Genomic DNA, 22477 nt, shown 5'->3' on the forward strand with positions numbered 1-22477 from the left:
GAAAGCATGCAATCTTCATCAGTAATGTTTGCAGATAACACAGAGATTGAGGGAATAGTAAAAAAATAAAATAATAGGGCAGTTCACTTACACATAGTGGGAGTGTCTACATATGCAATTTTACCAGCTTAAATTTACAGCGCAGTAAGTAACTGCACAGTAAGCAGGAATAGGCTGGTGTCTACATGTGCAGGCATTAAAGTGCATTAACACTATGTGTGGACTAACTTGGCTGTGACTAAAGTCAGTCCACACATACAGTGTTACTGCGCAATAAAGTGTCTACTTGTGTGTTATTGCTCAGTAACTAATCAGGCATAAATTTGATACCTACATGATGCAGGTATCAAATTTATGCTTAAATCAGCATAAGTCACCATATTTACTGTGCAGTATGGGTGTGCACTGCACATCTGTACTGTGCAGTAATTTCAGTTACCGCATAGTAAACGCACATGTGCAGATGCACCCAGTGATCTGCATCCGTTGGCAAGCTGGGAGCAACCAAATCAAGTGCATTTAATAAGAACTTAAGAATTGCCATTTACTGGGTCAGACCATAGGTCCATCTTGCCAAGTATCCTGTGTCACATCACAGTGGCTGAGAGTGGACGCTGAAAGGGAGATGGAACTGGGTATAACCAGGGTTTCCCCACTCCTCCCCACCCCACTGTTTCTCTCACTTGCAGCTTCCAGCATTTAGGGTTCTGATTCAGAGCTTCCTAACTCCCATGCTCAATAGCTATAGATGTCCCTTTCCTCCAAGGATTTACCTAATCCCCTTTTCAATCTAGCTAAACTATCAGCTTCTACATCTGGTGACAATGAGGTCCACACTTTAATTACATGCTGTGTGAAAAAGAACTTCATTTTGTTAGTTTTAAACTCACTACCTACTAGTTTCATTTTGTGACCCCTTAGTTCTTGTATTGTGAGAGAGCAGATAAAAATCCTTATTTACTTTCTCTTCACCTTAGTATTTTGTAAATGCTTATCATGTCCCAAACCCTCAAACATCTCTATTCTAGACTGAATAGACCTAGCCTCTTTGGACGCCTTTACATGTGCTCCGGAGGTTGGTGGTGGTGGGGTGCTTTAAGTGGCTGTGAAACCCACCCTAATTAAAGTGCCTGGAGCATCTTGTGTATTCAGCATCCCGGGCTTCAAAATGGCAATGGTGGTGCTTTAACTAAAGCTCATCTGACATGCTTCACTTAAAGCACTCTCACTACCATTTTGAAGCACGGGGATGCTGAATACACAAGACACGAAGGCTGCTAGAGCATATTAATTAGCATGCTCCTGCAGACTTTACAGTATTATGCAGTAATTACAGCATGTTGGAGCAGTGTGTGTCCCTGCATATCTACAAGCACCCTTTAGTTTCTCTTCATATGGAAGCTCCTCCATACCACTAATCATCTTTGCTGCCCTTTTCTAGTTCTTCTATATCTTTTTTGAGCTATGAGGACCAGAACTGGACACAGTATTCAATGAGTGTATGCATTATGCATTTATGAAGTAATATAATGATATGGTTTGTTTACAATTCCCTTCTTAATAATCCCTAACATTTTGTTGGCCTTTTTGATGGCTGCTGAGCACTGAGCTGATGTTTTTACCAAACTGCCCACAATGACTCCCAGATCTTTTTCCTATGTGGTAACAGCTAATGTAGAGCCCATGGTAGTATAGATATAGTTTGGGTTATTTTTGTGCAGATGCATCACTTTATACTTATCTATACTGAACTGCATCTGCCATTTAGTTTTCCATTCATTTAGTTATGCCAGATCCTTCTATAGTTCCTCACATGTGCTCCCAGCCTGAGACTGTAGTTAAAGGCTTTATGTGACCACTGGATGTTTAAAGATTGAATAAAGTGTAGGAATAAGAAAGTTATCTTCCCTCTGCATTCAGCATTAACACAACCATTATTGGAGTCCTGTGACTAGCTCTAGGACTTACATTTCAGGAAAACTGCTAAAAAAACAGGAGTCATGAGACTGATTAAAGGACTGGGCTACCTATCGAAATGGAGGTAAAAGGGGTTATTGGAAAACAGTCTATGAATATTTCTGTGGGGAATTGAATTTTGATAAAAAAGGATTCTGCAATCTAGCAGAAAATGAAATGGTAAAAATGGTAAGATCAATTAGCTAGAAAAATTCAGGTTAGGAATACAGTCTACATTTTTAACAGTGAGTAAAATGAACCACTGAAAGAATTTACCAAGCATTGTGGTGGAAATTTTAAAATCAAGGCTGAAGGTTCTTCTAAAAGATAAGGACTAATGAATTAAAGAATTAATGAATATAGGGCTGGTTTATGTAGGAAGTGAGAATACATTTTTACAATGTTTTATTCTGGCCTCCCAATCTACTGAACTGAATCTATTCAAGGCCTCCACGTTTGGAAGTGTCTGCTCAACAGAGAATCCAGACTGGAACACGAAGGGGTGCTGCAGTGAGGACGGAGGAGCCTCTGAAAGCTATAGGGTGAGGATGAAATACCAGAAAACCAGAGGTTTCTGCAAATTGTGCTGCCTTCAATTGTGAAGGTTTAGCCCACAGAACTGGAACAAAAGGACTGTGATGTAGGCCAGGACTGAAGTGGACTGACCACCTACAGGAGGGGCTCTTGACTGGATTATCAGGGCATTCTGCATACAAGAACCATTGTATACTAGCAGAATCATGTGTATGGTCAAGTCTTGAAAAAGGCAATATAAGCTTCATGTGCAAGGATGTTTGGGTACCTAAGAATGTAACAGCAGGAGTTACTGCAGGTTAGGCATGAAATCCATCAGCAGTGCTGCATAAGTGTTCAAATCTTAAACAACAGGGGACAGGAATGAAGTCCACTGGCAGGGTTTTTGCTGAGAAACTATTAGCTTTACCAAGTACTGTGATGACTACCCCTTTTTTCCATTTTTCCTGACTCTGGTGTGGTGGTGTTGATCAAGAGAGAGGATTCGGTTTAATGGATTTCAGCTCTCAGGTCAGAGTGAACTAAATCAATAATGAAGTGCTTCAAAATATTGCTGTTCTCTGCCAAAAGCAGACAGGCCTAAATAAGACATTTTCTGTATAGCCTTCTTATATCTTTACAAATACTCAGAGCTGTGGGTAGGCTGGTTACATTCAGCCCTGTACACCTAGAAGCAACTGGTAATTAAACAAGTTAATACCAAGTGTTTGAGTTTGGAAGCATTTCTGAATGCTGTGTCTTTCCACAGAAAACTGGAAAACAGCTACACATGAATTCAGTGTATGCCTGTTTTTAATAATTACTTTTAAACCAACATTAAAAACAAATGTAAAACAGACCAGGCAGAACAGGTCAGGGTGACCTGTAGAATAATAAAAAAGCAGCCCCATCATTAATGGTGTTAATTTTGTCAGTGTGTCCTACATAAGAACGCAGTGCTGATGCATGGCTGCTCGTATTCAAGGGAACGTATTAAGAATGTTCAAGGAAAAAAAGCTTAAAAATAAATAAAAGGCACACTTGGTTTTCAAAACATCACAGAGCACTACGTGGTGGGAGCAGGGCTCAGAACTCCTATGGCTGTGCTGGAGACTGCAGCAGGATTCCCGTCCTTCCCAGGCTTGAAGGGGCTTGGAGTTAGACACACAATGCAACTCTGCTGTTCAACAGTGACCCCCTGTGGCCAAGGAAGTGCTGCTAAGTACCCAAAGGAGCCCCCCTGCCACAAGTTTTCTGCATTCCAAGTTTGAGAGTGTTGCCATTATCTTGAATAAGAATCAGGGACATAAGGCCAAACACCACCACTAGCAGCCCTAGTACGTGCCTGAGAAATGTCATGAGCTCTCTCTCCCATGCGCACCCATGCCATACAGAAAGCAGCATGAGTTCAGCAAATCAGCACAAGAGGCCATCGGACTCCTCCCTGGTTTCTAGCTGAGAATTTGATCCAGTTACTATGGGGCAAATGCAGAGCCCCATTCTTCTATTTTTATAGAGCTGCACTTTGAAAGAGAAGCATAAAGCAAATGATTTGGACCATTCCCTCAGGCAGGCTCTGAGGTATACTCTCACCATTTTTAGGGTCATTGGTAACTGAACCAGCCAGCTGACTTTCCTGCCATGCTGCTTTGCCTTATGTCTTAAGTGACATGGCAGTGCCCCAAAGTGAAAGAGGTGATGTTGTTGAGGTAATATAGGAGAGAGACTTTTTAGATGAGGTCTGTTTTCAAGTTGCTCAACCTGCCTCTCTTCCCACCTGTGCTGTAACTGAAGAATGAGCTAGACCTTGTGTGCTAATCCAGCCTTGGTTCTATGTGACAGAGGGCATTTACATGCTGTAGTTTATTTCTTTTCCTATTTCCTCCCACAAAGAAATTGATGGGGGTGTCAGAACAGCTGCTTGCCTCTGCCCTACCCTTTCTCCACTGAGCTGCATCACTACAGTCATTATATATTTATTATTACCTACTGTTTTAAGAGCATAAAGTCCAGCAGGCAACTTTCTGCACTGCTATGCATATGTACATGCTAAGACAAGGGGTGTGGGGAGGATGTAAAGAAACCCAAAAAACCCAAAAAACATTTTGGGGGTAGAAAAATAAATCTAAATCATTCCCTACCAGGAGGTCAACAAAATTGAGCCTTTTCAATTGCAAGCTCTTAGAGACTATTTCATAGCAGCCTAACAATCCTGTACAATATTATCCAACTCAGCAACAGAGAAAGGTTTGAAATTAACACATTTGTGAATTTAACAGCCACTAATGAAGGCTCTCACGCCTCATTCTGTGCTGTGCAATGCTGCCAGTCTCTTTCATTTTCATTATGCCATAGTTAGCTTAACTGGCGACATTCTTTCGCTGGCTGCTTGATGTCTTTTCACTACAGTCCAGGTCCATCAGCCCAGTTTTCAAGGTATTTTTTCCCCCTCACCCACATCAAATACATTTCAAAGTTCACTAAGATGAGTCACCCACAATACTTCTAAATAACAGTGTTTTTAAAAATTTAAAAAGGTTTTGAATCAGAGAAGAAACAAGGCAGTTCTTGGGCATGTTGATACTTTCAAATGGAAATGAGTCCACTTATATTGAAAAAAGTGGCTTTTTGTTGGGATAAGAGAACAATCTGCACAACCTTGATTATAGAGCCTCAATTTCAAACAAAACCTTTGGCTTTGGAAATCTGGGTTTTGTCTAGGTGTTGTCAACCTGCACGTTTTTCATCTTTAACTTTTTACTGTGAGTGGTCTATGAACCTAGCAAGAATAAGGAAGCATTATGAGCATGCAAACGCTTTCCCAAAAAGGAAAGAAGGATAGAAAGCTTAGCAAGAGATCAGCCTGGCTAAACCATGAGCTCTTCACCAATTTAAAACAAAAAAAGGAATCTTACAAAAAACAGAAATTTGGCTTTATTACTATGGATAAAGAAACAGACAAAAAAAATCAGAAAGGACAAACTAAGGTACAGTAACAAAGGACATACAGAGTAATAATAAAAAAAAGCTTTCTATAGTGTCAAGTAATGGGAAGGTTGAGGAAAATGCTGGTCCTTTACTGAATACAAGGCATCTACATGAGACGCTAATATCTATACGAGTAGCCTAATAACACTGCACAGTAGCATGTCACAGCATGGACAGTGCTAATATGCTACTGCACAGTATTATTATGCTGCTGCGCAGTAGCGTCACTAAAAAGGCATTTGCTAATGCTACAGCACAGTAGCTCTGGTTACTGCGCATTTATTTAGTACCTGGTTATACAAGTACTAAATTAAATGTGCAGTAACCACTGTGCATTAATGAATGTGTAGACGCACCCACAGAAAGGAAGTTCATAATGGATTATGTGGAGAAGGCTGAAATGTTTAATGCTTTTTTAAAGTCTTCACAAACTAATCAATTATCAGATGATTACCACAATTAGTATCAAAATGTCAGGAATGCCAGTACTCAGCCTACAGCAGGAAAAAACAAGGGAAAGATGACTTAGGTAAGGAGATGTTTCCAAATCAGCAGGTTCAAAGTTTCATTCTAGGGTACACAAGGAAATGGCTGAAACAATTACAGAACCACTGGCTAATATCTGAACTCTCATGGAAGTCAGGTGAGGCTCCAGAAGCCTGGAAAATGATCAGTATAGAGCCCAGCACTAAAAAAGGGAAAAAGGAAGGCTGACAGAATTACAGATCATTCTGTCTAGCTCAGATACTAGGAAAGGTACTGGAGATGGCATCAAACAATCAATCTGTAACAATCTAGAAGATAACAAGGGGTTAAGGAGGAGTCAAAGTCAATCTGTCAAGAACAAATTATGCCTAATCAACCTGATTTTCCTCTATGACAAGGTAACAGATCCGATAAAAAGGGGAAATAGGGAGGTGGGGGGAGAACAGTAAATATGATTTAAGTAAGGGTTTTTCCACATTCTCCCATAACATTTTCATGAGGATGGAACTGAGCATACACTTTAATTTTGCAGGTGGCCCTGAGCTGGGTGGGAATACAGGCACTTTAGAGGAAAGAACTAGGATTAAAAACCATCGTGATAAACTGAAAATAAAAGGTCTGATATAAACAGGATGAAATTCAATAGGAACAAGTGCAAACTACTGCGCTTAGGACAGAACAATCAAACACACAAATATAAAATAAGGAATGACTGGCTAGAGTGCAGTACTGCAGAAAAAGATCTAGATATTATGATGGATCACAAGCTGAATATGTCTCAACCATGTAATACTGTTGTGAATACCCCCAGTATTGTAGTGGGGCGTATTAGCAGGAGTGTTGTGTACAAGTCACAGGAAGTGATTCTTCTACTCAGTTCATCACTGGCAAGGGCCTCACCTGGAGTACTGTATTCAGGTTTGGGCAACATACTTTAAGAAAGATTTGAACAAACTAGAGAAGGAACGGGACATCAACAAAAATGAATAGAAATCTCAGTTAGAAGAATTGTCATTATTTAATCAAGAAAAGAAGGAAGATTTGACAATGATCTTCCTACAAAAAAGGTTGCTATAAAGAGGATGGCACTCAGTTGTTCTCTATGTTCACCAAGTACAAGGCAAGGATTAATGGGCTTAAATTAGAAGGTGTGTTTTGTTTAGGTATACAAAAATGTGGTTTCTAATGATAAAAGAGTCAGAACAGCTCGCTGAGGCTAAAAAAGGATGTTGTTTCCGTTATGGCATCAGCTCCACTGGGCTGCAGTTGCTGATCAGCAAAAACAGATGTAGCCACTCTCCTGCAGGATTGGGCCCATGATGCTCCTGGAGCCTCAGGGCCCCAATCCTGAGGGAAAATGTCTGAGGGTGTTGTGTCCTGCCCTGGGGGTTCCCTACTTCACGTCTGCAAACTGCACCGTGTGAACTCCTGGGTCGCTCGGGATTAGGACCTTGAAGCCCATGCCTGCAGCAGCTAGAGAGTAGTATGTTTTTCCTGCTGTAAAGCAAACATATCTTCCACAAAAAAGCAGCACAAATTTATACCATCTAATGTCACAGCCATAGTTTTGGGCATTTGCGGTATGACAAGGGACACAGGTGTTTGTCTGCTTTGGCTTTGTGCCACTATAAAAAAAAGTTATGGTGGCACCAAGGTGGCATCTGTTTCCAGCCTTAGAGATGCTAAAGATTCATAGTCATTAGAAGACTGAAGTGCAGTGATTTAACAATTACTTTTTTGATGGTTTGGACAGAGGTGATCCTTCCATAAGCAGGCTGTACTAGATGACCTCTTAAGGCCCTTTCTTGTGCTTTTTTTTTTTTTCTTTAAGACTCTCAAACAAGAATCTTCATTGTTGGCACAACAAAGGCCCTGTTGAACTGTTCTGGCAATTCAAAGCTACTGTAGGGTGGAAGTGCACCATGTAACTTTGGTGTAAGTGACACTGGGCCACACAACTTTCATTACATTTCCCTAAGCTAATAGGAGCTTAAATGAAAAAGGGAAGGATGTTTCCTGAAACACAAACAAAAATGTAATGAAATTTAAAATTAAAAAGCTGCCGAGGTTTTCTGAAACTCAAACACTGCCAACTCTACTTATTCAGACATTTTCTGGATTTTAATCAGTTCAGTAACTCGATTAACTAATTATGGGCTCGACACTGGCTGTTTCAAATTTTGGCATGGACATACAACACAGCACTGTAAGGACTGCACTAGTAAATCAAGCGGTTGACGTAGGAACACAATTCCGAGGAATTATGTTAACTAGCTTAACAGTTACTGTAGGCAGGGGCAAACTGTTTAACCTATTGATCTCTCTTACTGGGTGCATCTACATGAGACACTACTACACAGCAGTTACAGTGCGCTTATTTAGTACTTGCTTATATAAGTACTAAATAAATACACAGTAACCGGAGTTACAGGGCAGTAGTGCTGGTGAACATATTTTAAGTGACGCTACTGCACAGTAGCCTAATAATACTGTGAAGTAATGTATTAGCACTGTCTGTGCTGTGACATGCTACTGCGCAATATTATTAGGCTACGGTGCAGTCAGCATTTTGTGTAGACACGCCCGCTGACACCACACCTTGACCCACTTACTCAAAGTAAATATGATGGTCATTTGCCTGTTGATGGAGAACTCTTGTTAACACTGTGATAATTAACTGTTCCTCAAGGTCATACCCTAAAACAAATCTCATTTTTCTTGTGAGGATAAACTTAGATTATGAAGCAGCAAATCCCATCCATGGGGTCACAGCAGAGTTCTCTCCCCATAAATAGCTGCTGCCTCCTCCAGCATCCTACGAAGATTGTATAGCAGGAGGGGGAAAGTGGACTTGAATTTCTGTTTTCTTTTGAGCACCAACGACATCCTGGCACTGAGATCCTCTCTTCCTTCAAGTCATGGGCGACTGGTGCCACCTTAGTCAGGGGGGGCATGTGCCCCCCCCCCCCAAGCAACAAGTCAGAGACTTGGGGGGGTCCCCCTGCAGCCAATCTCACTGATGGGGGGGGAGGAGGGGAAGGAGTTCCCCCGCGGCTGATCGCGAAGCAGTCAATTGATCGCTTCCAGAAACGCCACTCCCCAGTTAACGCTCACAGAGTGGGCACCGGCACTCCTGCCTGCCCCCACTGCCCGTTGCCTAAGCGGTGAGTGTGGCCAATCAGGGGGTGCACCAGCGTTCTCAGGGGGTGTACGTGCACCCCCTATATGTCACCACTGCTTCAATTTAACACAAATTAGATACTGGCTGGAAACATTTATCAGCCCATAGACATTTTGGTTATTTCATAATTTTTTTCCTACCTCAAACTGGGGCAAGAAGACAAAAGTGTCTCGTAGGCAGGCAAAGTTCTTTGGGTAAATGTGCTCTCTTTTATTAGACCAACTAAATAGTTGGAAAAAAATTATTTGCAAGCTTTTGGACAGCAGCAGAGTCTCTCAGTGCCTGAAGAAGGGTGTTTGTGCCCGAAAGCTTTCAAATAACTTTTTCCAACTATTTTGTTGGTCAAAGTTATTTGAAAGCTTTCGGGCACAAACACCCTTCTTCAGGCACTGAGAGACTCTGCTGCTGTCCAAAAGCTTGCAAATAATTTTTTTCCAACTATTTAGTTGGTCTAATAAAAGAGAGCACATTTACCCAAAGAACTTTGCCTGTCTATGTCCTTAGACCAACATGGCTACAGCCAACAACCCTGTAAAAGTGTCTTGTGGCTTTTTCAAAAGTACCAGCTAAAAAATCCAGAAAAATAGAGTTTGGATTAACTGAAATGTTTCACAATCATCAGAATAAAACATGTTACGCATGTTATTTTTGACTATTTAATTTTTTTAAAAGTATACAGTGATAACTTAAAATTGAAACTAAAACTTTTCATTTTAAAATTCTAAATTTTTTCCTAAAATGTGTTCATATAAAGAAATGGTTCAAAGCCAACCTAAAGAAATTTTCAGTTTTGAGAAACTGGCATATTTGTTGAAAAATATTTCCCTGAAAAATTCTCAACCAGCTTATTAAACACATACATTTCTTTCCAAATTGCATGAGTGTCTGTTCTTCCATGCCTTCTGATACTTTTATTTGGGCTTCAATGAATCTTTTCCTGGCATCTTTAAGTGTTTTCAGTGACTATTTGGAATATAACCCATGGTTCGAGGTTCTTGGAACTGCCCAAGCAGTAAATAAGAGTTCTTCATAACTCTGGCAAGGCAATGACAAGAAAACCCTTAAAAGTAAAAATCATAAAATGGCTTTAGGACTTAAATGCAGAGGACAGAGTTGCCAGGCATTCAGAAAGCTTCCCTGGCTACTCCACTGATTGCAAAAGCTTGATTAAAAAAAAAAAAAAATCTTAAAAGCCAATTTGTGTGCTATTTTTAAATGGTTTAAGTGACTCCTTCATCAGTTTCTCAAAACATAACTAAAGGTGCTAACAATGATTTAGAATTAACCTGACTTCTTTCACTAAGTGATAGTTGTTTATAAATTACAAGATCATGACAGCATCAGAAGTCCTAGTATTTTCTAAGATACACCCAGAATCTTATTTACAGTTATCTTGTGGTCATTAAAAATGAGTGTCTTCCTATTCGTTGCCTCTGTCATGTTCTGACCACATTTTATTAGCTCTGCTTAGTTACATGCTTTAGTACACTTAAGAGTTCCTATGGGCACTTTATAATAATTGCTCTGTAGTTGCCTCAAAAACCGGGTATGGCAAGCTGTGCTCAGCTGAAGTGCCACTGAAACATCTGGGCTTTGAAGGGATACCAGATACTGTGCATTAGAGCACATGCATGACAGGAAGAGTGGACAGTAATCCAGTGCCAGGATCCTTACCCCTACTCTCCTTCTCTTTCCCCATCTCCTGTTTCTAATAGCCAATGAAGGGAAACACTTAAAAAATATGTATGTTCTCTTCTTTATGGGTACATCTGTGAGGTAACCTTAGCTCAAGTTAACTAACATAAGATAACATCCTAGTCTGTAATGTTAGGCTGCCACCAGATGTCACATTTAGGTTGGAAAAAAAACACTTTATCCTGGGACAAAAGTATAGTTGCACAGATTTCCATGTCTATTGTCCTGGGACACATCCCAGGAGAGTTTCCCAGATAAGCAGTAGTAACTTGTTATATTGGGATGTTGCTAGGTATGTCTGTACAGTTATACTGGGATTGCATCATCGATTCAATGGCAGAAGAGCAACACAGCATTCAGTTGTTTCACCGTTTCATAGTTTTATAGTAGCTAGGGTCAGGAGGGACCTGAACAGATCATCTAGCCTGACCCCCTGCCACAGGCAGGAATGAATGCTGGGTTCACAAGACCCCAGACAGGTGATCCTCCAACCTCCTCTTGAATCTGCCCAAGGTAGGGGCGAGGACCACCTCCCTGGAAAGTTGGTTCCAGATTTTGGCCACCCTAACTGTAAAATATTGCCTTCTGATCTCTAACCTAAACCTATTCTGCAATAGCTTATTACCATTGTTCCTCATCACCCCAGGTGGTGCTGGGGAGAAAAGAGCTCTGCCTATTTGCTGCTGATCCCCCCTGATGAGTTTGCAGGCAGCCACCAGGTCCCCCCTCAGCCTCCTCTTGCTGAGGCTGAACAGGTTCAGGTAGCCTCAGTCTCTCCTCGTAGGGCCTGTCCTGCTGCCCTCTGAACCCTTTCCAGGCTGGCCACATCCCTTTTGAAGTGCGGTGCCCAGTACTGGACTCAGTACTCCAACCGTGGCCTGACCAAAGCCGCATAGAGGGGGAGTATCACTTCTCTGGACCGGCTTGAGATGCATGACAAGGTATGGCTGGCCTTGCTGGCTGCGGTCTGGCATTGGCGGCTCATGTTCATCTTGGAGTCAATAATGACTCTGAGATCCCTTTATGCCTCTGTGCTTTCAAGGAGGGAACTCCCCAGCCTGTATGTATGCTGTGGATTCCTTCTCCCAAGGTGCAGCACCCTGCATTTGTCTACGTTAAACCCCATCCTATTCTCATCTGCCCACTTATGTAGTCTGTCTAAATCTAGTTGCAGCCTCTCTCTCCCTTCAAGCGTGTTCACCTCACTCCACATCTTAGTGTCATCAGCAAACTTGGACAGAGTGCTTTCCACCCCCTCGTCCAAGTAGCTGATGAAGATGTTAAATCTTGTTCACTAAGCCTAGATTAGAAAGCTATGTTTGTACATGCCCATCCCAGGATACTTTGTTCCATGACAAACACAGGCAAAATTTAATGTGCGACAAATGCAACTTCTGCTCATAGCGAGTCAAAGAAAAGAATATGCTGGACGCTGGGATCTACCCTGACCAGCCAACTCACCTGAAAATTCCAAATCGCTTCACTCCAGTCAGCTAACTTAATAACACCTCTTCCCTCCTAGCAAGGTCTTAATGGCCAATAAACCCAACTGCACATGTGGATAGAGAGAAGTCTCTGGGTCTGCCACTTTTAACTTAAGTATTTTTTTTATTATTAAACATTCAAGTGCAATGATGTTGGGTCAAATTTATGCCAACTATTTGAATTGCCTATTACAAACATACCTGGGCTCTTCACTTTCTTCCAACATTTGAAAAAGTAGCAAGGTCTACCCAAGCTCAGAGGACCAGCATCCTGCGAGTTCTCCCCCCCGCTCAGGCTCTGACTCACTGAGAACCTTCACCTGTTACTGCCTTCTGCCCATCTGAAATACGGGGATAATAATGCTCCTGCAGCCAGGCTGCACTGAGGATTTGAGAGGCAGTGCTCATAAATCACTCTGGAGATGAAAAGGGCTAAGCATGATTTCTGTACAGATGGGATTAATCCACATCCATCATGTTCCAGAAAATAAAACATAAAATATGTGTGCCACCTCAATCAACAAGGCTCACTGTGAAAGTTCTTAATGGCCAGAGGTGGCACAATCAGATGTGAGCCAGCCTCACTGGGTAAGAAGAGGCCACTAGTGGAGTGTCTTATTATGTATTCATTTGGAAAATGCAAGAACTGAGCACACACAGCACAACAACTTCTAAAGCAGTATATCATCTCCCGACTTTTTTTTAAAGAAAAGAAAGGCCATCACCAGTTAGGCAGAGCTTCATATGGCTGAAAAAGGCACTTCAGGGCAAAACACTTCTTGAGAACAATACAAGTATGAAGGGGAGAGCCATAAAATAAGAAAGTCCTGGATGGAAGCTTAGTGTTTCCCCATAATTACTGTCCTACTGAAAGGAGAGATGTCTTAATAAAAGCAGACCTGTTTAAGGTTCATAATCTGGATGCGTCAAAGCACTTCATAGTGCCTTTAATAACACATACCTTTTAAAAAGGCAAGGAGATAATGTCCCAGTATAGAAACCTAAAAGACAATTGGGCAATAACTTTTCTAGAGAAGCCCGTGGAAATGGTCCCTCTTAGCCAAAGGCAAACATTTAAGAATGCCTACAGCACACACTAATAATGGGGAAGGCTCTTGTGGGGATCACAGGACTTTGCAGATTAGTAAAAGAATAAATAATATAGACAAAAAAGAGGAAGGGGTCTGCAATTACAGGCTGTGAGAATGATAAATTACTGTGGGAACAGTTATATTTTATGACAGCTATTAAAAGCAACAAGTAATTTTTGTAGAAATCTGAAAAACAAGGAAGCCCTCAGTGGGCCATTATATTTTTGCTGTGAAGTAATGGCAGACATTACTGTTACTTGTATGCATTATATAAACGCATGGATCAGCTAAGTGCAGAAGACAGAGGTTTTTCCCCTACAGCTTTTTAAAACAATGGACCCAGTCTTAACCCTTTGTGTGCCACAACACAGCACCACTTAAATTATAAACTATAGGAAAGACAGTAAGACATATTGGAAATACAGAAGGGAAAAGCAGAAGGAATCTGCATTCTGTATTAAGATAATCACAAGAATATATCCATGCTAACATATAGGTACTACAATAATGGGTGCCAACATAAGAAGCAAGATAGGACATAAAGCACTGTAAGTATGTGTGTTAAATATATACCAAACCAGTGCATCTTAATAGAATTGAAGATAGCTATGTATAGACTACCTCCCAAAGTCATCCCTGCTTCATAGCATTTTCGGAGGCGGCAGGAAGGGCAGTTTTTCCTTCGGAATTTATCAATGGTGCAGTCATTCCGGCTGGCACAAAGGTATTTCTGTTTACCTAGAAATGTGAAAGAAAACAAGGATGGATAATGGATACATTCATTTCCACAGATCATACAAAGTGCACACAGTTTCTCATAGGGTCCACTATATATATCCCAGGCTGTTCCCATTGAAGTCAAAGAGAAGCCTTCAAATTCCTCTTTGAGTTCTATGTTGACCTTGTAAAAAAAGTGCCTCTGAAAGTGGAATAAATAACCTAACACTTACTGTACACCAAAAGCACCTGACCAGATAGTTAACATATAATAGTCAGTAGACAGTAAATTTGCACCTGAGCTCATGGGGCACTAACATCTTTGTGCAGGCAAACCCTAGGGAACAAACTATGGAGAACAAACCTGTATTAGTAGGGGTGGTCTACTTGAGATTTAATGGCTCCTTCCATCTCTAATCATTCTTGACCAAATTCTACACAAAGAAGCGCTGTAGCTCTTGGCTCTATGACATAACAGTCCTGTTTAAAAGGGCATATAGATAAAAGCAGCTGAAACAGGTCCCAAGAAGCTTGCTAAGAAGGAATATATGGTCACTTCCTAAAGAAAAAAAGAGAACTACAAATGACAAAGCAAGAGATCCCACTGCCAGAGAACTGCTCCATTACATACAGCTTTCTCTCTCAGTTCTCTATTACCTTTTGGTGTCTATACTATATACTGTCATACAATTTCCATTCTCACAGTTTCAACATTCTTTGGAGAACTATAATGTTCAAATTATGTCCATGAAGCTGACAAAATTCCCTTTATTTACATGAAGCTATCTATTCAATGGGTTGTGGAATATGTCCCCAGGCAATGCATGTCCCTAGATATTTATCATTCTGCTTACAATCCATTCAGTAGCAGAATTTTTCATTTCATCACCAACATTAACTGGATCTTGAAGCTACAAGGTACAGCCAATTATCTTTAGTTTTGGGGGATGAATTTTGTAAGGAATGAATTCTGCATGTCAGAAAAGCCATTGTTCAGGGTTCCCATTCCCTCCCCAGATCTGCTGGGGCTGAATATATTGGCACTGCAGTCTTCCCAGGTCAATGGAATGTATTTTTAACTGAACATATCTCCTAATTACTTTTCTCTCTGTGCAATCTCCTCTGTAGCAGTGAATTCAGGAGCATTTAAGGAGAGCTGAGAAGGCAAGCTATTTGTTGTCCATCACAGATGGCATCTTAGATACTATGAAACTATGAAACTATAAACCTTTCCTCTTGTTTTATTAGAGGCCAGAAGAGTAGCTGTCAATGGATGCATCTACACGTGCATATTTACTACACAGAAACTATGGTGACTTACACTGACTTGGGCATATATTTGATACCTGCATAATGCAGATATCAAATTTACATCTGATTAGTTACTGCACCGTAATGCTATGTGTGTGGACTGACTTGGAATTAACTTTAGTCCCAAATCAAACCACACATGGAGTTAATGCACTTTAAATGCCTGCATGTGTAGATTCTGGCCTATTTCCGTTTACTGCTCAGTAACTTTAATGCAATGTAAATGTATGTATAGATGCGCCAACTGATATTATTTATGCCACTTCTATCCTATTCTTTGATGTCTCAATCTTTCGATTTAGCAAGAATGAACCTTCTCACTGTGCCAATGTATTATCTCTTGATTCATATTTTGTTTTCATGTTAGGTCTAAATACATTTACTAGACTGATTCTGCCTCATATGCTTCATACACTGACCATCAAAAACTGGATCAGCCTCTCAAAATGAATCCAGGTATAGAAAGTAATCTGCAGCTATGGAGTAATGGAAAATTATGCTTATCCCTTAATAGCTCCAGGGGTTATCTATGACATTTGTTTTTTGTTTTCTTTAATCTGTCAAGCTTTGGATCTATGTAGAGACCTATTAAAGGGATGGGTCTAATCTAATGCCTGCCTGTTGTAATCATTTTGATAAATGATTCATAAATGATTCACTTTGTGGCACTGAATGAACAGAGCAAAAGAAAACAAAACACGACCAAAAGCCCAAAACCTTTTCTCTCAAAAAAAGCCAGGAATGGGTCAAGCTAACTGGTTAGCAGCACTGGGGTCAGATAAAACATTGGGCCATCTCTGCTTTCATCAATCTCCAAGTTCCAAAAAGAATTCCTTGCAGTCATTTACATGCTTTTGTTTCCTAGGTGACTGTTGACTCCAAATTGGGACTCCTACTCCTCTTCTACCACCTTACCTGTGCCCCCTAAGCCTTATACAATTGAACTCATTGTGTGACCTTACTGACTTCCATCACCTAAATGACATCAGCGACCTTCAACTGAGGTCTGACAGAAAAGTCATAATGAGGCTCTCTGTTATAACAACAATCTCCTCTCTCAAGAGGTATGGCATAAGGGTATGACAGAGAGAGAAAAAACTAGCATACTTTTAAATGACTGGTAACTGCCTTTATAAGAACCTGGTTATCACACCCCAAATCCTTGCCTGCCAAGAATGGAAACATAATGGGACTGGAGTACATTACCTAAAGCATATGATATTTCACTAAATCCTTTTAACAGCACTCTATCATTCAACAGCTGCCTCTCTCAGGACTTTTCATGTTTCTTGCTTGCTTATTACTAGCTTTGAGGATGCTTAAAAATCCTCAGAAGCACAGACCTTGCAAAATCCCATAAAACTCTAATGCTAACCTCTTTTCAGCAATTCATTGAAAAGGATGCACAATGTACAGCTTCAGTAGAAACTAGGTTAGGTAGCATTATTTTCGCACTAATTGAACCAGGCACTGAGTCCAGGCTCTCTCAGTCTGACTGCTTATATCATGAATCAAACAAGAATGAATACATTGCTTCCCATGGCATTGATATGGTGGGTGGTAGGGCATATCACATAGACCCTTGGTTTCTTTCTCCCCAGTCATTTTCAGCTGTACGTTTCCTGTCCTGTGGTGGAACTGGGTATGTAGAACCCCCCTTGAACTTACCCATAACAACACAGACAGAAGAGGAAGATAGGATTAAAACGAACTATCATGTCTGCCACTGGAGAACTTCCTGTGTTGGCTAGAGGTTGTTCAAAAATTGGGCTGCACCTTGGAGAGGTTACCTGAAGGCAGCTCTGTCTAAAGTGTCTTCTGGCCCCATCTTTTCTCTGATTGGCTCCTGCTCCTTCCTATCTCACTTCCCTAGCCTAAACTACAGTATCTGTGTTAAAATAACAGCTCCAAAGCTTGAAAAGGCCAAGTGTCTCCCCTAGCAGTGACATTAACAAAGAACTATAGCAAGATAACTGCTCAAGCCACACAAGGACATTCCAGGGTCAGAGACATCATTATCTAAACTCTCTCTCTGAGGCTAACCAGTTGCCACAGCACCCACCATCTTTTGAAATCCAAACACATGAATAATCTCAAAGGCAGTTCTCTGTATTAAACAGTACTTGCTTCCTTCACTGTGCATCCATGCAGCATGAGCATGTGTGGGGAAGTGGGGAAAAACAATCCATGTAGGTGAATGGGACAGTTTAAGGGATTGCTGGTCGAATACAAAGTCTTCTAACTATTAGCCTGCCAATATCATTTTACCTCAGCTCAGAGATGATTAATAACTACTGCAGTGTGATGATATTTCTATGAGATGTATATCATCCCATTCCCTTAGGAGACTATACCCACACTGAGACATACGCATCACCGTGGTCAATGGTCACTGTTTGGCCACTCTTTGTTGCCAGATTCCACAGAGAGGCGAAAACATAAAATGGACTTGATTTATTAAGCTTCTCCCATACAGAGGTGGAATGCTCCGTTGGCTCGCAAACCTATCAATTCCAATCATTATATGTAACTGTCATGTTTTTAAAACACCTCTCTGAGATTGTGCCCTCATATCTATGGGTTTAGTTGTATCCAGATGAGCAATTAGTCTTATAATCAGCCACTGAGCTACTGGTCAGGATCTGGTTTTTCTAGCTGTTGCAGCTGGAGTTCAATCCCGGTTAGGGAAGGCTTTACCCTTTTTATTTAGATTGTAAGACCTATGGCCGAGACTGACATTTTGTTACATGTGGGCATAGGGTCTAGCACAATGGAGTGAAAGCTGTTAGCCGTTACCAAAATGTAAATAAGAAGAGAAGGATAGCTGTTCATACATCTGTCTGTTCCTTCCTTGCTGGGAGATTAAGCTGACTGGGTCATTCTGCCCTTTGTACTTGAGAGGCACAGAGTTTTCCTAGTATATAAATGAAAATCTACAATTCTCATAGCCACAGTTGCCAGAGGCTGAGAATATTGCTCCATACTATGAGTTCAAGGCTCTAAGAAAGAGACTACAGCATGTGCTACCTTCTCAGCCTAGCTAAGAGCCACCCTAACAAGTTCTGAACTGGCTCCTATCCAGGTCCCTTTGCCTGGAAGAAGGATGGCTGTAATTATGGATCTTCTCAAGATGGATACCAATTTACAGAGCTCTTCCAGATATACTAATAATGACTCCTCCACTCTTCTATCTGTATTTGTCCTTTCCTCCCCAAAACACCCTTCATGATAAGAACAGATGTAAAGTATTTGATGTAGAGACAAATCAGTTTATTTTCTGGTCCTGGATCAGGAGCAACAGTTTATCCTTGAATGTAAAGCACAGGCAATGTACAAGAGAACCTTAAATTTTAAAAAGGGATCTCACACACAGGTACCTTTTTCTGCAATGTATTTTGCTCTTTCAGGATGACTTACTTCTCTTCATTTCAGAACAAATGGACAAATTTGCAATCAAGTGCTCCTCCAGATGTGTGGGGACCCTGCTCTGCTGCACTGGAAATCCAGCACATTAGAGCAGACTTGATTAATCTGGGGCTAGGGATTAATCGAGTCTACTGGAGCATAGAAACTGCGGCACTCCAGCAGCCTTCCACATCACGTGTATCAGCATCCCCATGGTAAAAAAATGGCAGTGGGGTACTTTGAAATAAAACACATTTGATGAGCTTTAGTTCAAAGCACCCCACCACCATTTTTTTACCATGGGGACGCTGATACATGTGATGCGCGGGCACTTTTAATTAAGGCAGCTTACCAATTAAAGCAGTTGGTGTCGTATCCCACAGCATGTGTAAAAATGCCCCAAGTGTCCTTTAAACCAAACAACTGTTAATATATATATATTTTGAATTTTGGTTGGGTTTAATTTCTCATCAGTCTTTTTCTTCTCCATCTAGTAAACAATACAAGCATCTTTTCTTGTTTGTTTCAAAGCCAATGCAAACATTTATGTAACTGCAAAAATACAGAGCTCATTGAGTAGTCCCATTGCTTACAAGATTAAGGCTTAATTTTCTTTATGGTGAATAAAGTGCTGTAACTGGGGTTTTGAAACCACCTCTGTACTGAACAGAGTCCTAATCATATTTTGCACATCTTTTCTCCACCTACACAGAAGACATGGAAGCAGTTATTTTTTTATCAAATCTCAGGATCAAAAAATGAACTCATCAAGATAACCCTAATTCTGTTTCCTGGAATTTGGCAAACTGCTCTGTTTGAGAATAGTAGCATATCTTCTATCAGCCTGGTCTATATTCATTCTGAAACAAAAAGGAAAATAAGAAGGGGTAAAGGATAGTGGAATGTACACCATACGCCTCTCTCATTTATAAAATGTTCGGGATACATTAGCATCTCTAACTTTGTATGTACTGCTGTTTTATCTGCTCTTATAGGGCATCTCAATTTCATTGAAAAACTGATTCTTCAGATACTCCTTCCACTAAATTCTATAGCACAAGAGAGTGGGCCCAGTCAGCAGCTGGTATCTTCCTGTGCAATACATGGTGCAGTCAGAGTACACTAACTTCAAGAGAGCTAAGCAGATTGACAACAGATGAACCTTAGGGCTAGGGACAGAAATTACGCATAAAACATCATAAGTGATTGGAAACTGGTTCAAATCTGTAACACAACAGAAGTTCAGTGCAAATAAACTGCTTTCAAAATGGTTTAAACCAGTCTAAGATAGATCTGGATGGATGTAGCATCAGACTTAACTGATTTAAGTTAAGTTGGTCTATCGAAATTCTGTTCTAGATCCTTTCCAGATTCAAGTTAACTCACAATCCCCTAGTATCCCAGGATGCTTTGCACCTCCCCCACAAACCCTCTTTGTAGGGTGGGCAGGCTAGCTTTGGCCCAAGCTGTTTGCTCCAGCAGAGCAAGGAAGTGTTCTCTAATGCCCCCTGGCTTCTGGCCTGAGCCACTGAAGACATGTAGCTGCATTTCCAAAATCAAAAGTGAATGATCACTCGCTTATCGGTTCAAGCTATGCAGTTTAGATTAGCCTGTGAAGACTGAATCAATTCAGTCTCGAGCTTTTTGACTGTCTGTACTTAGCTCACGAATAGAAGGATCTACTTCAACACACAGAATCATAGAAAACTGGGGCTGGAAGGGACCTCCGGATGTCACCTAGTCTAACCCCCTGCTCAAGGCAGGACCATCCCCAGCTAGATCATCCTAGCCAAAGCTTTGTCTAGCCAGGTCTTAAAAGACTTAAAAACATGACTAGGAGCCAAACTAATCTTGGTTATGACACTCATAACCTGCACGGCCCTGGCCCAGACTTTTCACCTCTTCACGTCTGAGTTCTCCTCAAGCATAGAACAAAAGCAACTAGGATGGTGTGAAACTTAGGTCCCTGATTCAATTCAGCGGCGATTCGGCCTGATTTTGTGGCCTAATCTCCAAATCCAAATTGAATCAGAGGACCCTCTGATCTCTCCAAATTGAATCGGAACCCTCCGAATCGATTCAGAAATATTCAGAGATTCGGACATAGAGACAGCTTTAAAAGTTTTTTCTACATACCTCTAGGTACCAGGCGGCTTGTGAATGCTGCGATGTTGGGGTGCATGGAGTGTCCCGGGGGGGGGCCCCCAGTGCACTTGGCAGCCAACCCGGAAGTGGACCAGAAGCACTTCTGGTTCACTTCCAGGTCTGCTGGGGAGCATGCTGGGGGGCCCCCCATAACCCCCCCGCTTGGTGACTGGTGTCTCCTGGGTCTTGGGTAGGTACCTGGGGTCCCACTGCAGCCAATTGCCGAGCCGAAGGGGTGCAGGGGGAGCCTCCCCAGCAGACCTGGAAGTGGACCAAAAGTACTTCCAATCCACTTCAAGGTTCGCCACTGATACGTGGAGGGCCCCCCCCCACTCCTGTGGGATGCTCCATCCACCCCAGCATCGCAGCAATACCCTGTTACCTCACGGTATGTAGAAAAAACATTTAAAGCTGCATCTATGTCCAAATTGCTGATTCTCCGAATCAGCATTGAATCTTCAGATTCGGACTTGGCCAAACTGAATCAGGGATAGTGATCCAAATCAACAAATCAAATCACTGTCCCTGATTTGGGCTGAATCTGAATCAAATAGGGCCTGCTTTGCATACCCCATGTAACTACATCATCTGGCTACTCATCTGGGAGGAGCATAAAGATTAATGACAGTTTTTAATACATTCCTCTGAGGAGGAAAATCACTCAGAGGTATCAAAAAAGGAAGGAGGAGCTTCTGATAATTGGAAAGGTCAGCTGAAGTAGGTTCCATTTCAAACACTATGAGTGACCCTCTATCTAGCCCTGGAAAAATTGCTTCTCCTCTCTGTGCCGGACAAGAACTATAGAGGAAAGCCGAGTTAATGTTTCTAATGTACTCTGAGATCTTGAAAATGCTAGAGGGGCAGAATCCTAATTATTATTGCTACTGTATGTGAGAAATCATTGTTTTTGTTCACTGTACACTGCATTTGAGGTATTACAAGAAGTAAAACAGTTCTGACGAGGGACCCACTTTACTAGGTGTTGAAGAATTCAAGAATCTAAAACAGACAACATCAACAAAAAGTCTGCAAAAAAGGATGTATTTTCACAAATGGATTTGTCCATCAAACAGGAAGCCTAAGTTTGTAACTTGCATACCTGAGTTTCAGTTTGCCTAATGCTTCCTCTATAATAGTAGAGAGGGTTTTTTTAATTCTCTAATGAATGCTACTCTGTAATTTATCAGAATAACCTTCCTCCAAGACAGCACGTGCCTATGCCCTTTCAGAACCAGCCATACACCAGGAAGAATAGTTTTTCCATTTCGTTATGTGGCAGAAAAACATGTGCTGTATTGGGACTCCAAACCCCTCTGCAATGACAAAATACCAGACGGTTGTGATCTTCAACTGTGGCCATGAAAAAGTAATTTTATCTGCATGCTATTTGGTATTAAGTCTAGATGGACAATGTTAAAAGGCCCTTTAGACTGTTCAGTTAAATGAAGCAACATGGATGTAGAAGATGGACCTCTTTCTTTTTAAAGGACATCTTCTTAAGCAGT

At 41.2% G+C, this 22477-nt stretch overlaps 1 protein-coding gene across 2 annotated transcripts in view; it reads right to left on the reverse strand.

Annotated features, from left to right (window-relative positions):
* Positions 1–22477, reverse strand: part of AR (androgen receptor) — a 107648-nt gene that overhangs the window by 30642 nt on the left and 54529 nt on the right. For both annotated transcript variants that reach the window (XM_059732769.1, XM_019487877.2), the window contains exon 3: positions 14016–14132. In XM_059732769.1, coding sequence (XP_059588752.1) covers positions 14016–14132 — 117 coding nt within the window. The remainder of the gene's footprint in view (positions 1–14015; positions 14133–22477) is intronic.

This window comes from Alligator mississippiensis, chromosome 8, assembly GCF_030867095.1.
Source record: "Alligator mississippiensis isolate rAllMis1 chromosome 8, rAllMis1, whole genome shotgun sequence".
Classification (NCBI taxonomy): domain Eukaryota; kingdom Metazoa; phylum Chordata; order Crocodylia; family Alligatoridae; genus Alligator; species Alligator mississippiensis.